This window comes from Balaenoptera borealis (assembly GCF_965194805.1).
Source record: "Balaenoptera borealis genome assembly, chromosome: 13".
Taxonomy (NCBI): Eukaryota; Metazoa; Chordata; class Mammalia; order Artiodactyla; family Balaenopteridae; genus Balaenoptera; species Balaenoptera borealis.
The window spans coordinates 100,487,545-100,504,826 of NC_138870.1; the positions used below are offsets into that span (position 1 = coordinate 100,487,545).

At 56.8% G+C, this 17,282-nt stretch overlaps 1 protein-coding gene across 6 annotated transcripts in view; it reads left to right on the top strand.

Annotated features, from left to right (window-relative positions):
- MPPED1 (metallophosphoesterase domain containing 1) overlaps window positions 1–17,282 on the top strand; it is an 81,496-nt gene that overhangs the window by 51,949 nt on the left and 12,265 nt on the right. For all 6 annotated transcript variants that reach the window (XM_082352675.1, XM_082352674.1, XM_082352676.1 and 3 more), the window contains one exon: window positions 2,230–2,455. In XM_082352675.1, coding sequence (XP_082208801.1) covers window positions 2,230–2,455 — 226 coding nt within the window. The remainder of the gene's footprint in view (window positions 1–2,229; window positions 2,456–17,282) is intronic.

Sequence of the window (17,282 nt, forward strand, 5' to 3'; positions counted from 1 at the left end):
TAATAGGTGTAGTTATGGTACCTAGAACTTCATTGTGTGGCTCAGCCATAAAACTCACCCTGCCTCTTCCTGGAGCTTCCACAGTGCTGGGCAAACGGGATTCTTCCTGGAACCTTACGGGGAGCTGAGTTTGATCCCACGTCTGTCGCAGCTGACCTGGTATTGTGGGCCTCAGTTCCCAGTAAGGCAGACAGTCCTCAGAATTTGGAGAAGAGGCATTTCTGGAATTGGGTTTCTGACAGAAGGCTCACACAGCAGAGGAGGTTGAGTTTCAGGTCATGGTCAAGGGTGAGAAAGCTCTGCTGTCCCTGGACTGTGTTACCCTTGGGTGGGACCAGCCACAGGGAAGGGGCTTGGTGGAGCTGAGGGCCACACGAGGCCCTTGGCCCCCAGAAAGGGGCAGTTACCAGGCACACTCACGTCAATCAGAGGGGAAACTGAGGCTCAGAGAGGTTAAGTGACTTGCTCGGATGAGAGGTGACAGAACCCAGGTCAGCTGGATCCAAATCCGGACACTTTGCCCTGTGTGTGCTCCTGTGGGAGTCATGGTCACTGGGAATGGAGAAGACGCCTCCTGAGGTGTGGATCTCTGTTAGCCCGGGGTTGTCCTCTGGGAAGGTTCCCTTTCACATCACCCTGGGACCCCCGGACGGGAGGCCGGAGCCAGAGGTGTGGCCACGGCTCTCGGTGGTCAGGATGGGGCTCTCGCCCTGGCCTTGTCGAGGGCGCCTTCCCGGGCTTTCCCCGAGTAGGTGGAAAGTCTGGGGTCACACAGGCCTGACTGGCTCAGAATCCAGCTCTGCCACCTCCTGGCCATGTGGCCTCCAGCACGTCACCCCGCAGCTTCCTGAGCCTCAGTTTCCGCGTCTGCACGATGGAGATGATGAAGGCTGGCTCCGCGCCTGACGCGTAGTAGGGCTGATACGTACACGGGGTCCTGCTAACTAGCCACTTACTGCTGAAGAATTCGGACAAAAGAAGCGACTTTCTTGCTGAAACAGACGCAGAGTAAAGTTTGGTGTCTTTTGTCCTGGCTCCTTCAGAAACCAGAGCTGAGGTCGTTTAGAAGTTCCATTCAGTGGCCGCAGTTACTTGTCTGTGAAATGGCTATGGAATGTCACCATTCTCCTGCCTGGACACCCCGTCTCCCCAAGGCCCCGTGCTGGGCTGGCACCTTCACACGCCCCTTGGTGTTTGCTTGACCCGCCAGGGCACGCCCTTGGGGAGGGGGCAAGAAAAAGGCTTGGGCCTCGGGGTTCACCTTCGAAATTCATTTTTTTATCCTAATCAGGTACCATCATGACTCTTTCTCCAGGCCCGGAGAACCTAGCAGCTGAGGCTGGTGCGAGGTCGGGGGTCACGGGCCTGAGCCTGGGGTCAGGCTGGCTGCCGGCGGGTGTTGGGGAGCCGGGGCGGGTGGCGGTCAGTTTACTGAGGCCGAGGGGCTGTGGTAGCCTTGGGCGGCCGTCCTGGAACCCAGCCCATGGCCAGATCACCCGGGAGGCAGTGCACACACCTGCCTAGGGCATCTACAACGTAAGGCCCCAGAGAAAGAAAGGGGAAGAAGCACGGCGTTGAGGAACCGCGTGGCATTTGCAGAGAGCACAGCTGGAAGGACCCTAGTATTAGCTCAGTGTATGTTATACACGGACGGTTTTGTTTTGTTCCCGCTTAGACTGTGTTTTGACTTTGAATTCCGTGGCAGTAGGGGTGGGGACGGGCACTGTAATCTTTCCCGAGCGTAGGGTCTCCCAAGGTTTGACCTGGGCTCTGCAAAGAACTTGCAATTCCTGTTCATGTGGAAGCTAACGAGTCAGACCCCCAGGTGGAGGGGGCCTGAGACAGTGAGGCTGGCGAGGCAGGCCTGGGGGTCCAGGGCAGGGTCTCCTTCCAGTGGAAAAGTGGCGCGGACTGAAGAAACGGAGGTGGGCGAGTCCTGAGGATGGGGCCGGGTCCACTGCAGCTCAGAGGCCCTGCAGGAAACTGCCCAGCCCTGTCCTGCTGGTCTGGGGGGCAGGCAGCCTGTCACCCAGCAGCAGCGGGGGCAGGGAGGCCACAGGGATGGCAATCAGGCTGCCGCCGCCGCCTCTGATCAGAAGGCACCTGTCGGGAGCGAGGGTCAGCTCTGCCGGGGGGTCCAGGGGCTCTTGCCTGCCCCCTCCCCCCGGCACTGTGGCCTCCAGAAGCCAACAGCGGTGCACCGTGTGTCTGTCTGTGTCGGCTCTGCAGGCAGCCTGCCCTACGAGTACAAGATCGTGATCGCAGGCAACCATGAGCTGACCTTCGACCAGGAGTTCATGGCCGACCTCATCAAGCAGGACTTTTACTACTTCCCGTCCGTGTCGAAGCTGAAGCCGGAGAACTACGAGAACGTGCAGTCGCTGCTAACCAACTGCATCTACCTGCAGGACTCGGAGGTCACCGTGCGGGGCTTCCGGATCTACGGCTCCCCGTGGTGAGTGTGCCTGGTGGGCGCTGTTCTGACCGCTGGTGACAGTGAAGCTGTGCTGGGGGGATGGAGGAGCTGAGGCTGAGTGCATGGAGGGAAGAGGGGCTGGGAGAAGCAGCAGAGAGACCCGGGGCCAGCTCTCCCCTCACGCTGTGTGACCCTAGGCAGGTCGCTGCCACTCTCTGAGCCTTGGTTTCTCCATATCTGGCAAATAATTCTATATGCTATACTGTCTCACATATAGACAGGTACTATTAGTATCCCCATTTTCCAGGTGAGGAAACTGAGGCACAGAGAGGGTAAGGGCCTGGCTGAAGGTCACACAAGTAGGAATGGGCAGAGCTGAGATTAAACCCAGGCAGTTTGGTTCCAGAATCCTTGCTTTTAACCATTATTCCATGTGCTAGGAATCTCCCTGTTGTCTGTCCCTCTGACACACACAGAAGATGCATAGGTGGGGGGGTGGTGATTGATTAGCCAGATTGAGGAGCGGCAGTCGGAATTTTCATGGAAGGCCAAAGTCCTGCTTTACTGTAATGGGGACGGCAGTTGTTTAAATCACAAGTATACATCAAGCCTTTTTTCCCTGTTGGGGACACAGAGCAATCAGACCTCATCCCTAGGCTCACCTGGCTAAGTGGGGATCAAGGTGAGAACAGGTCATGACGGGTCTGCGTGACGGTCGGTGTGTCCATAGTAACCCCCGTGATGATGGTGATGATGATGGTGATGGTGATGATGATGGTGATGGTGATGATTAAGATTATGATGATGTTGATGGTGGCAGCAGATCATTTCTGAACAATTACAGTAAGCTGGGCCCTGGGCTTAAATCTCCATAAGAATTGTCTCTAATCCTTGCTCAGCCTTGTGAGGACTGATATATTGTCCCCGTCCTGTAGTTGGATAGACCACCTGGCCCTTAGAGGCCCAGCTGGCAATGGCCACAGGGTGCCAAGTGCTGGTAGGGTGAGGAGGACACCATACACAGGAAGGAGAGACCTCATGTGCTTGAAAGAGTGGCTTGATTCCGGAAGGCTCCCTGGAGGGGATGGGGTGACCTGAACCACGAGGGAAGAGAAGGACATTCACAGGCGTGGAGGGGTTAGGGCCTGAGGCTGCACCATCAACCAGAGCAGCACATGTAGGGAGGCTGACGGGCGATCTGGGGGGACCCGGGGCCTGTCCGGGTGCAGGGACTTCAGGGAGAGCAGCTGATGACACAGTGTGGCTGGGAAGCCCTGGGGTGGCCCTGGCTGATGCCACACGGTGACCACCTGCTGGCTAGAGGCTGTGAGGGATTTAGGACATGGTCCCATCCTCCCAAGGCCTCCTCATGGGGCAGAGAGGAGATGCTGGGCTGTCCTGCCTTCCTTGAGCCCCAGGAGATGCCTGCTGTCATCTCCCTGGTCCTCGCCGTGTACAGGGTCTCCACAAACCCTCCCAGCGGCCTGTGAGGTCCTGACGAGGACTGGGGTGGGGGGCCCTCAGGGATGTGATGAGCTCGGGGCCAAGGCCAGGAGAGGGGAGGAGATGGCCGAGTCTGCCTGGCAGGGCATGAGAGCCCAGACCGGGAGGGGAAGTCTGTTAGGCAAAAAACCAGAATGAGGTCATTGTCAAAGGAGGAACCAGCGTGAGCAAAGGCGTGGAGGTGAGCTGAGCACGATGGGAGGGGTGGAGCGTGAGGTGCAGGTGGGGCGGCGGGAGATGAGGCTAGAGGGTCAGGAGGGTCAGGTGCCAGACCAGAGAATCTGGACTGGATCTCTTTGCCCAGTGGTTTCCAACACCCTGTCTCCCCTGCCCACCCACATACCCACACACACCCACACCCGTACACACAACATTTTGTTTAAAGTTAGATTGCTTAGAAGTTAACAGCACGGCTTTGGAACCAAACTGCCTGGGCTCAACTCTTGGCCTCACCTCTTACGGGCTGTGTGACCCTGGGCAAGTCACTTAACTTCTCGGTGCCTCAGTTTCCTCCTCTGCACAATGGGAGTGATGGGGCACCTCCTGCAGGGGGTGGTTGTAAAGATGTAGGAGGGTTCAGCTGAGCCCAGTGGCTGCGCCAGGCTTTCCACGATTGGAGACATCGTTCTTGTTATTTGCTACGTGGAGCCCCCTTCCATCACAGCCTTGCCCGGAACCCAGATGTGAGATGGAGGACAGCAGGGGGTGGGAGCCGGCAGGTGTCACTCAGTGTCCTTCCCACCCCACCCAGAGCAGCTCTGTGCAGCCCCACAGCTGGGCCCCGAAGAACCCCTTTGACGGCCAGCTGCCCAGGCTCCTGGCCGGGATGTCAGGCCAGCCCCGTGGTCCCCTATGCCAGCTGCAGGCCAAGTGCTGGTGCTGCTGAGGCCTGAGTGAGGCCGCTGTCAGCCTTGCTGGTGTCCAGCTGCTCTGTGCTCGAGCTGCCTGTGGTCTCTGCTTTGACTTTTGTGGCTCCAGCAGGGCAGTTCTGGACCTTTTAGTTGCAGGCCCCCTGGGGCCTGAGTGGGAGGAGCACCTGTCTTCTCCTTGACCCTTACCTGTCGTCCCAGCTGGATGCACACCCCCGACCCCATGCCATGGCGGGCCCAGCACCAGGCTGCTAGACAGAGAAGGGACCCAAGGAGGGCTTGGTGAGATCCAGGAGGGCTCCCTGTTGGAGGGGGTATTTGAAGGAGGTGTGGGGTTTCCATGGGCGGAGGAGGCAAGGGAGGAGCCATATTTCGGAGCCCTTGTTATGTGCCGGACCCTGCCACACTCTTCTTGGGCCTGCTGTTGGTTCACAGCCCTTAACGCCGAGGGCTAGACGGCACCTCGTCTGCATTCTGAGATGCAGGCTGTGAGCTGGCATTCCATGCAGCAACCCTGGGTTCCTTTAGGCCCCGTCTGGGGCTCGGAGCAGGTGGTGTGAGGTGAGACGTGGGCTCATGTGCTGAGGAAGTTTCACTAAATTTTCCCCTGTGTGAGCCAGTTGCTTGCATCTGCTTCCATGGCACCATGGAATTAATCCTGAGTTCCTTCTGCCACCTTCCCCCCTGGGACCTGCATGCCTGGGAGGGTGGGCCCCTGCCACCAGGCCCCCGGAATCTCAGCAACAGTAGTGGCTGGGCAGTTGGGTGGTAAGGGAAGGGTTGTTCAAATTGGGGTAACACCACCTCTTAGCTGTGTGACTCTGGGCAAGTGCCTTAGCCTTTCTGGTCCCTCTGTATAGGGCAATGATACTGCCCACCCTATAGGGGGGTTGTGAGGGCTGCGTGGGCCCGTCCAGATGAAGGCCAGGCCCAGAGTGTGGCCTTGGAGGTTGGCTGTCGTTATTATTACTGGGGAGCCGCTGGGGTGGAGACCAGGACAGAGAGAGCTCTGTTCCCGCTGATACCTCAACAGCCCCTAGGGTAGGACCAGGCCTGCAATTACCTCCTTCTACAGAAGGGTAAGTAGAGGCCCCGGTGAGGACGTGGCTTGCCCAGGGCCACGCAGTGAGTGGTTCTCCTGGCTCTCGGTCTGCTCCAAGATGGAGGCCCTTTTATGAACGCCTACTGTGTGCCAGGCGTGGGACAACGTGCTCTTCGCGTGTTCCTTGGTCCTCTGAATAGCCTCAGGACGCATCTCGGCCTTGTTGGCCCGTTGAGACCTGGGGATCAAAATGATGTTCTCATGGCCACCCAGTGGTTGGTTAATTCATTGATCAAGTATTTGTCCCATGGCCGCTCTGGGGACGTGCCATGAGCCAGGCGGATGCGGCTCCTGTCTTCACGGGGTTTTTATCCTCGTGCGAGATACATCAGCCACCAATTCCTTGATTCAGCAAGAGCCACGGAGGAGAAGCTCTGGGAGCTACGGTCGGGGAAGTGTCCCCACAGGAGAGCCATAGATACAAGCAGCTCTGGGGTCTGGGAAGGGTGTGACAGGCAGAGGAAACAGCCCCGGCAAGGCCCAGGAGGCTCAGAGGGCTGTGGACGTGCTGGGGGCAGAGTGTGGCTTCCAGGGTCTCAGTGAGAGAGCGGAGGCCACAGGCTGGGCCATCAGGCCGGGCTGGCGGCTGCCACGGTGGGTGGTGGCCTCACCCTGGTCTCCCAGCACTCAGTGAGTCGCAGCTCCTGTAGCCCCGCGTCCTCAGCCTGTGGGGACCTGCCACATCACACCCGAGGCCTGGAAGGGACACAGTGCTCGTGTGTGCAGAGCTGACTTTCAGTCACGCTTGTGCCCTGGACCCAGACACACCAGGGACGTCCCCACTGCCCTGACTCTCACTTCACATCTGACCTCGGCAAGTCACGTCTCTCTGAGCCTCTGTCTTCCATCTGGGCAAGGGGGCACCAGGGTCCTCTCTGTGGTGTCGTCAGGTGAAGCCACACTGGGGAAGTGGCACTTATCAGTCCCCAGGAAGGTATTCTTGGCCAAAGAACCTCGTGGCCTGGCTGCCAACTCTGCCTGGCTCGGTGGGGGGGGGGGGGGGGCTGTTCGCCATCCCCACTGTCTGTCGAGGTTTAGGCTGGGCGAGCTCAGCCCCCGGCGCCGGCCGCCTGGGCATATGGCAGCTTGTTAGGAGGGGCTGGACAGCAAAGCTGACAGTGATTATTATTAAATTCAGATGTTCAGGGTTTTCCTTTTCTTTTTCCCGTGCCCTTAACATATTGACTAACACGTGGAATACAGGCGACTTTAGCAGCATCGTAACACCAGCAGGCGGGGATCAGGGATCAAATAAACCAGTAGCCGTAAGTAACCTAATATCAGTGGTATCTGGGGCATGTGGGCAAAGCTGACCCACGCTGGGGGCAGACCTGTTCTGTGTCGTCCTACAAGGCAGAGCAGAGACACAGAAGGCAGGTTCTCATCAGTGTGGGAAGACTATCCCACAGGCAGGAGCCCAGAGGAGAGGCAGTGGGGCCTTACTGAGTGGTGAGCTGCCCGTTACAAGGGGCATGCAAGCAGAGATACACTGTGGTTGGGCCTGGTGTCCTCCCAGCTCCTCCCCCATGCAGAGGGCCACTGTTTCTCTGCCTGAGGCTGACGATCCCCTGTAAGCAGAGGAAAGCAGAGGGAAGCCCTTTTGGTGCTAGACTTGGGACGAGGTTGGCCTTGACATTGAGGACTCACCAAAGGAAGCTCGGAGGAGGAAGCAGACAGCAAACTCATGGTCGCCACGACCGGCCTTTCCTCTAAGTGTTACCACCAGGGGATGCTCTGCTTGGGAGACCGGTGGGTCAGATTTGAATGGTTCCACTTCTTGTGAGACACACACTCGGAGGCCCACAGTGGCCGTCAGGTGCCTGGCCCCCTGCAGGGCTCTGGAGACCCAAGAATGGGTCCAGCCTGGCTGTGTCCCCCGTGACAGGGCACCATTACCAATCCCATTTTGCAGGATGGTCAGAGGCAGAGAGAGAATAATTTTTTAATGTGAATATGTCCTATGCAATATTTTAAATGTATGTACACTAAAAAAATTGTGTAAATTTGTCTGAAGTTCAAATTTAACGGGGCATGCTGTGTTTCGTCTGGCCACCCGTATCCTGAGACAGTTGGGTTCTGCCTGTTTTTCGAACTTTATAAAAATGGACTCGTGTTGTTCCATGACTGCTTTTTTTCACTCAATATTATGTATTTTTAAGATTCTTCCATGTCATCATGTGCAGTTGTGATTGGTTCTCTTCTCAATGCTGTGTAGGATTTCATCGTAGGAATATATCACGATTTATTTATCCATTCTGCCCAGTTCCCACCACCCTTGCTTTGGGCCCATTATAAATAATATTACTATGAACATTCCACATGTCTCTTGGTGTACATAGAGATTTACTCCTGAATGTGCGTGTGTGTGGACACACACACACACACACACACACACCCAGGAACGGAGTGGTCAGGTCATACACTGTACAGCTCTTTGGCAGAGGCTACGCCAGTTTTTCCCCTGTCAGCAGTGCCCTGCCTCACCTCCTTGCCAGGACTTGGTATTGTAGGCCTTGCAGATTGTACCCATCTGGTGGCTGTGCTGATATCTCAAGGTGGTTTTCATTTGCATTCCCTTGATGACCGGCGAGGTTGAGAATCTTGGCCACTTGGATTTCTTCTTTTGTGAAGGGCTCAGGTCTTTTGCCCATTTAAAAAGATAATTGGGTTGTCTGCCCTTTCCGTATTGGTTTGTAGAGATTCTTTATGTATTCTGAGTGCAAGCCCTTCATCACACGTAATGTCTCAAGTGGCTTTTCCTCCCCTGTGACCAGCCTCTTCCCTCTCTTCATGGTGCCTTCAGATGACTAAAAGTTCGTAATTTTGGTGTAGTCAAATGTGTCACTGTTTTTCTTTGCAGTAAGTGCTTTTTGTGTCCTATTTAAGAAATCCCGCCCCTGAAGTCATGAAGATGTTTCCTTATTATCTTCCCAGATCTTCGCTGTTTTGCCTTTTATCAATATGTTTAGGTGTTGGGTCCACTGGCAGTGATTGCATTGATGGTGTGAGGTAGGGATCCCGTTTTGGGATTTTCCACTTGGCCTGGCACCAAATATGGAGATCATCCTTCCTGGCTGCTCTGTGTTGCCCTCCTTGCCTGGCACATGGGGGCTGTGTCTGGGCTATCGCCTGCTCCTTCAGCCCACCTAGCTCCAGGGCCACACTGTCTTAACTACTCCAGCAACCCATTTCTGTCATGTCTCTTTTCCCAACTAGAAGAGTTGAGGCTCCAGGAGAGCAGGGACCTGACCCCAGGGGAGGCTGCCTCACCACTTCCCCGGTCCAGTCCGGCGTGGGAGGGATGGAGGGCTCACTAGAGCCGCGTGCTTGCGCGACCACCCTCCCGGGGCACCGTGACTTTCTGGAAGTCATCTCTGGGCCCCTCAGATGCAGACTCGGCACTGAGCCTTCGCCGAGAGCAGCTTAGAGGAAGGGGGCGGGAACCAACCGCAGAAGAAGAGGAAGAACTCAGCTGTTACAAAATCCTAAGTGTTAAAAAAAAATTCCGTATACATACCGTATTCATTTATGGGTTTTGGATGCATTTTTTGTTCTCATTTAACTGAAAACGGCCTTGATTTTTTTTTTTTTTTGAAGGAGTGAGGGAGGGAGTGAAGTTGGCACGCAGCTAGTCCATCTGGTCTAATTACTTCTGGTATTTTGAAAGAAGGCATCTAAACCTGCTGAGACAGGAAACTTTGAGAAGTGGTGGCCGGGCCGCTGCTGGGCGTCTGGGCGCGGATCCTGGTCCTCAGCTAGGAGGCCTGGCTGTCTACGGGCAGGGCAGGGCCTGGGGCGCAGCCGGAGCCTCGGGGACCAGCTCTCTCCAAACAGCCGGGATGTGCAGGGCCCAGCTGAGTGACCTCAGGTCAGGATCCTGGCTTCTGTGAAATGACAACGGGACAGTCCCCTCGTGGGGTTGTTCTTAGGATTCAGAGAGGTCTTGTGCGTAAGTTGCTTGGCACACAGGCATTCAACACACGGTGGTCCCACCTACCCCCCCAAACCTCTCCAGCTACTGCCTCGACTGCCCACAGCGGGGGCTGGGGGAGGTTGTGTACGTACAGCCTGCAGGGGCTGCGGGCACAGAGAGGGTGGCCCCTGGACAAGGCTGGCCGTGGGTTCTAGCGTGAGCCTTTGTCATCCTTCCCTCCGCTTCCCTGTGTGCACAGGGCAGGCCCGCTGGGGGTGGTGGGTGCGAGGAGCAGGCAGGAACTGAGCAGCCTGGGAATTTAAAATCTGTGCCCTGAAGGTGCTGGGGCTCTGCTTGTTGATGTGACAGTAGCACAATTACTGTTCTCACTGCTGACCCAAAGGCTCTGAACTTATAGCTTCTCCAGCTGTTCGAATTCTTCACAGCCATGAGTGAGGTCTAACCTTTGTCCCCACTGTATAGCTGAAAAGACTGAGACCCACAAAATGAAGCGACTGGCTTAAGGTCCCACAGTAACTGAGAGCCCAGATGGGCCGGGATGGGAGGATGGAGGCCCTGCCCAGAACGGCAGACAGAGAGGTGCTAAAATAAAATGCTTTTTAAAAGACTTGATAAAATACATCTTTCCGGGAAAAAAGAATAGAGAGGATGAAATAATGAACTCCTAGCTTTCCCCTTGCTTCTCAATGCCTGTCACCATAATGTGGTCAAGGGGGTGCCAGTGGAGTGGGATCCTGGCGGTGCCAGGACCTGAGACAGCCCGCGCTGCCCCCGCTGTCCCCGCCACCGCCAGAAGCTGATGGGAGACCACGGTGAGCCCAGTTTGGACTGCCGTCCCCCTCACTGGACTCCGGACCCTCCGTCCTTCTGGCTCTGCTTGAGGAATGGGTGGGCCTGGGGCTCAGTTCCCAACCACCTCACCCTTTGCTCTTTCTATTAAGAAAATCTTTTTAACCTCTTAAAAAAAATACTCATTTTTCAGTCTCTCCGGTAATTCTCCGAGGTGTTTGGGGTGTCGTAATTTGGGGTTGCCCGCTCACGTTCTGCAAGGCTCTATCTGGGGGATCCTGGGCAGCCAGGTTTGGGGGTGCCCCTCAGAGAGGATGTTTACCCCAGTCTGTGGGTGCCCCTGGCCAGCGACCCCCTTCTGCTCCTTTCACGGGTCAGAGCTTCCTGGGCCCACGGGCTCACGGCCTGGGGAAGCCTGGGTCAGAGGTCCGGGGGAGGCTTCCCTCTGGTGGAGGCCTCCCCGCGGTCCACTCTTTCCCCGAGGCCCTCTGGGGACCCAGCTTTCTGGTCACAGCAGCCCCTGCTAACCACCGGGCCCTTCTCTCTTGTTGCTTCAGGGCCATGAAGACCCACATCCCCTGGTTCAGAAGCTGGCAGTCCCCGGGCATCTAGCACTGAGCTTATTTACATGTCATCCTGCATTTCTAGGTGGTTTCAGCACAGGCCGTGGCCTTGATCTGTTCAGACAAGAGAGGCCAAGGCTTTCCCTCCCCTTCAATACCTGAAACCCTCATTCAGCGAACTTCCCGTGAGCCTGCTGCACAGTGGTCCCACCTGCTCTGCCTTTCACTCTCAACAGGACAAGGCAGGACTCTTTTCATCCCCGTCTTACAGAGGAGAGAGGGGAGGCGAGGCGTGGGTTGGTCAAGCGACTGGTCCAAGATCTCAGCTATAGGCAGAGGTGGTGCCAGGTTCCCGCCCAGGTGGGTGGAGTTGGGGAGCTCCGGGGGCGGCTGGCCTTGACCTGTCTCATCGGCTGCTGCTTCCCGGCCTGGCCCTGGCACCGTCCCTCCTGCAGCCCCTGTTGGGCTGCAGAACCACATGGGGCTGGCCTTGGGGTCCTAGATCCCTGGCCCCGTGAGTGCTGGACGCTCCCCGGGCCCCGGGCCCTCGTGTTCTCCTTCCCAGGGCCCTGCCAGGGTGCAGCGAGTGAGGACCCCGGAGCGCTGGTCGGAGCATCACAGAACCTCAGCGGTACTTGCCTCCCTTCCCGTCTAGAGCCCGAATCAAGTTGGGAACAGCCCGTATCTGTTCACGACAAGCTGGGAAGCCTGCTGACCGCGAGCCCTGCCCGAGCCTCGGTGCCCCCTTGTTTGGTCCTGTGACAGGGACACGACAGGCTTGGGAGGGTCCCCGAGGGACCGAGCAGTGTCCTCCCCCAGTGGTCACTTCCCTCTCCTTCCTCCACCGGATATTATACTCATCAGCCTTACACACGACTGGCAGTTGACAAATTTTGATGGAGGGAAGAAAATCCTCATGTCTGGACCCACACTGTGCTATCTCTGCACGAGTGTGTGCACACGCACATGCAGAGATGTGCCATACACGTGCACACACACACACCACATAACACACGCACACATGAGCACCCATACTCTCTCTCACACACTTTTTCTCACCTCTCTCACACTCAGCCTCTCTCACGCACACGGGATTTCTCTTCTGCTCCTTTCCTATGCTTATCGTTCTTGATTTCTCATTGTTTTCTTTCTAGAAGGGCCCTCAGCACACATACGCACACTCTTCTACATGAGATTAATGTTTGAAACGAGTCCTCTGCCTTCTCCCCGCCGCAGAGGAGTCCCAGCGAAACAAAAGATGAGTGATTCTGCGCCTCGGAAGGGTGGGGGAAATTAATTAGGAATGACAAAGGACCCCGTTCTTTGGTTCCACTTACCTTGCTGCTGACTTGCCCTAAGTGTGTGTGGGGCAAGGTGTGTGACTGACAGTCCCGGGGACACGTCTCTGCTCCTCCTGGCCCTGCCCCCTCGCTGGCAGCCGCAGCTGCCCTGCTGCGGCAGCGTCCCCCCCAGACTCCCGCTCGGCTCCCAAGCCCGGGAGATGCAGAGAAGGAGCAAGGCAGACCTGCCTCCACCAGAACCGGGGCGTCCCCAGGAATGGGGGCCACCTGTGGGGTGAGGAGTCAGCAGGAACTCGCTCGGGGGACCCAGGCATGTCACCGACCCTGAGCCTTGGTTTCCCTGCTGCAGATGGGAGCACGGCCTCACTGGAGTGCTGAGAGGGTCCCAGGACGCACGTGGGCCAGTGACACGTGTCATCCTCACCGGAGGTGCTCTCAGTGTTGGCTGTCTCTGAGAGAGGGCAGAGGCTGTATTTGGCTCCCTGGAAGTGGCCCCGGATAGCCTGGCCTTTTGGGGAGGGGGTACTGGGGCAGGAAGAACAAACAGATTAGGGTCAAGATGAGTGTTCGGCCTGCAGCGGGAGAGGGAGTGGACCTGGTCAGGCTTGTCTGGGAGCTCAGGGGCGGCTGGCTGCCGGTGGGGAGGGGTCCCTGCCCCGCTCACACTGCAGCTTTCACCCCGCGGAAGAAGAGGCGGACGTGGGAGAGCACCTGGCCGGTGGGGAGGTGGGGCGGGCCAGTGTGAGAGGCTGTTCCCTCCCACCGCAGGGCAGCCGCCCCTGCCCTCACCTAGGGAGCGAGCTGCCTGGGGAGGCAGGGACGGTCCCCCGAGGGCGGTGAGTCGGGATGCAGCCGAGGAGGTGAGCATCACCTCTGAGGCCGCGTCAGTGAAATGGGCACAGGATTCCCCCGGGCAGGTCGTGGCAGGGTGAGGGAGAATGGGAGGCTCAGCAGATGGCCAGAGTTCTGGTTCAGGTGGTGGTCCTGGTGGAGGGTCTCAGGGCTTCATGACGGCCAGGGGCTCTGGGGAGGGTATGGGGAGGGGAGGGTTAATGCTTAGTTCTTCCCACCTGCCTGCCTGCCAGGTAGAGCACGTGTCAGTTCATTCCATCATTCATTCATTCGTTCATTCATTCAGGCACACTTCGTGCAAACCCACCCTGAGGTCCACCTGGGCCCAGCCATCAGTTTAGGCAGGATGGGTTCAGGGATGGTTTGACCCGGGCCTGCCCTGAAGGAGCCTGTGTAAGGGCACTCAGAGCAGGGAGGGTCACTTGTGCTTGGGGATGGAGGTGATCAGGGGAAGCTTCCTGGAAGAGGTGGCCTTTGAGCCAGGCCTTAACAAATAATGGGTCATGGACTCTGAGGAGAGGCTAGGAAGGGCATTTCAGATGGCTGGAACAGTATGAGCAAAAACCCAGAGGTGGGGAAAGGCTGGGCCTTGTTCAGGAAACAGAGGATTGTTGTGACTGGTGGGTGGTGAGCTCATTGGGGAATCTGAGCAGGATGGTCCGAAAGGTGGAATGGGGCAGAGCCCAAGGCCCCCGCATGCCAGGCCATGAGGTTCGGGCTTGTCCTGGAGGTAATTGGGAGCCGTGGAAGGTTTTGGAGTAGAAGAGTCACAGGGTGAATGAGAGGCGGGGCACCAGGAACCAGAGTGCAGCCAGGCTCAGAGGGACAGGCAGGCAGCTGCCATTGAAGAGGGAGAACCTGGGGCCCAGCCACCCCAGCGGGATCCGGGTCAGCGGCCCACTGGGCACAGGATGCAGGAGCCAGGAACCCTGGTCCAGGTCCCTCTAGCCTCCTGAGTGTCCTCAGACCCATGACTTCTCTGTACCATCATTTCCTCACCTCTAAAGTGGGGGCCTCCTGACAGCTTTGTCCTGAGGGTTAACTGAGCTAAGGTGTGAAAGAGGCTGGTAAAGTGGGGTTTGCTGAGGAAGGTGGGCAGGATTCCTGGTCCTGTTGTCATCACTCTGAGATTGAAGCAGAGAGCACAGGCTCTGGAATCTGCTGTCTGGGTTGGAGCCCTGGCTGTGCCACTTGGTTACCAGGTAACCTTCGGCAATTCTCTGTACCTCTGTGCCCCTCAGTTTGTGCATCTGTAAAATGAAGCAGTGATGGCAGTTGCCTCTCGGGGTGGGTGTGAGGATTGGAGGCTCACGGAGAGCCTTTGGAGCTAGGCCTGTGTGGGTGTCCCCTCGGTGACCCCTTGGCGGCCTATCAAGGGGCCCCCCCCTCCCCTGGCCTCTGCCCTCAGGCGTTGCGTCCTGGCCTGGGTGCACCACTGGGCCCAGCTCTACCCAGGACACCCTGGGCCTCCTCCACCCGCACCTCCCAGCATCCCTGGGAAATGGGGTGGCCATACTCCAGGCAAATTGAATGGCCCCTAGTGCACCCCCTTTCCCGGGGCGTGTGCCTTGCCTGGGGAGATGGAAAAACCAGAGCAGGGGAGGCTCTGCTTCAGACGTGTTCTACAGACAGGCATCGCCCCCCTCCCGTCTGCCACTAGGGAACCCGGAATTCACGCTTCAGGGGGAAACCGTTTAATGATTGGCCACGAGGAGGTCATTTATATTGGCTAAGCAGGCCTAATTAGACTGGATTCGAAGGTTACCGTAAGCGCACAGAAAAGCTGTTAAGGGGTTAACCTCTGAGAGATTACATTGTATTCACCGCTCTGTTAAAGTTTGAATTAATTTTTCCCATGGGTTTGTTCACATTCTAATTTTCAACTAAATGAGACATCTGTTTCAGAAAAGGAAAATTTGCTCTGGTTGTCATGGCAACTATCATTCTGTAAGAAAATTATTCCAATGGTTACTTTAGAACAGAAAGACAGAAATTCAGGACATAAAGCCGCCTGCCACGGCTCTGTCGGAATTCTGATCCATCCGACCTCCTCGGGGGTCTGTGATGTGTCCTGGACGGTGGGCGGACGTCAGAGCTCCTGGCCCTCAGGGCAGTGAGGCTGCATCAGGCGGCAGCTGCACTGGGGATGGGGACCGTGGCTCTGTCAGTGCCCACCGTCTCAGGCATTCGTGGGTCTCAGACCACGGCTGCCCCCAGGGTGGGTGGGGAGCTCGGGGCCAGGCTGGATCCGGGCTGCTTGGATGACAGGCCCTGCGAGCTCCCGCCTGCCCTGACCTCTGTCTGGAACCCCAGGCAGCCTCGCACTTCACCTGTGGCCCCAAAGGGCCCTGCTGGGCGAGGAGAGAGGGTCAAGTGACCAAACGCAGGATGCCTGGGACGTCGGGGCCGACTGCACCCTCGGGAAGGGCTGGTGCCCCCCATCCCTTTGGCTCCTCTTCCCATGACACAAACCTGGATGGACGTCATGCAGGAGTGGCCGAAGACTTTTCCAGACCCTGGGGAGTGAGGTCACCCTGAAGATTCCGCCTCTCCCGCTGCTCTGGCCCTGCTCCTGGCCACCCCTGAGAAAGGCCTCCCAACCTGCGGGCCGCCCTGAGATATGCCTCCTCTGGACGTTTCTGTGCATGACTTGACTCTTCCTGCTCCCCCCAAATTTCAATAAAGGCCAGAACATCCCCTTTTCCCAGTGACGGAGCTCCTGGGTATTTGGAAGCATTTTTGCGATAGTGGTGCGATTTCATTCCCTTACACCTCCTCCCACCCACCTTCTTTCCCTCCCCTCTGTGTCAGGCAATGGGTGGGGTAGAGCATCGAGCAAGAAGGACCCCTGTGCCCTCATGGGGTAAGATCTGGGGCCATAGGCATCCTTATCCCAGTTTACATGGTGAAAGAGTCTGGGAGCGTGCAGCCCAGGGGCAGAGCCAGAGTGTCTGATGCCAACTTCGGTGCCCTTGAGCAACCTCTCCGGGCATCCCAGGGGGCAGGGTGGATTCCAGCTTCCCAGGATTTGAGGTGACGTGTTTCCAAGAACCACGGAGGTATATCTATGGGGAAACGCCACCCCCAGAGGAAGGCTCGTTGGTACTGGAGGGGGAAGGTGACATAGGCAGGGGCTCGTGTGGGTCAGCTCCTGGGGGTCTGTGGGGTCTCTGATATGTTACAAAGTGTCTTTTCCAAAAAGCCACTCCTTGCTGTGGCTCATGGGAACTCACAGATGCCTTCTCTCCATGCTGATGAGGCCTTGTCCCCTCTCGTAAATATTTGATTAGGTTTTTGAAAAATGGATGCTGTGTTTGGAAGGCAGCAGAAAGGCATTGCTCCTTTTGCTGTAAGCTGACGGGCTGTGGGCTTCTGGGGGGACTACTGGGCTTGGCTTTATGAGCAGCGTCCAGGCTGCTGCAGCCTTCCCTGCAGGGACCCCGCCCTGGCTTAGCCGAAGTGGGGCTTTGAGTACGCCCAGGGTCTGAGGGCTTCAGAAATTGCAGAGCTGTGAGCTCAGTATGTTAGGGCTGCCAACCGCTTTTGACCAGGAACTGTGGTAGGAAAAGCATTTGTTTTTTTTTACATTGTGACTCAGTACACCCTTATGTGGGTGTCTATTTAAATATAAATATATTTAACTAAAGTATCCCTTCCCTGCTATGATGTACTCTGATGTTTTCTATTCTTTTTTTCCCCCTTTTCCTTTTATTTTTTTAAAATGCTGTTTGACCCTTCAAAATGCAGTTTGAAAAACCCTGCCCTGAGCCAAAGGTTTTTCATCCAGGTTCCGTGAGTGGGTTTCAGGAGGGGTCCATAGTAATGATGGTGATGATGATGGTGATGGAGATGATGGTGGTGGTGGTGGTAGTGGTGATGGTAATGATGATAATAGTGGTTATGATGGTAGTGGTGATGGTGATGGAGATGACGATGGTGTTAGTGGTGGTGGT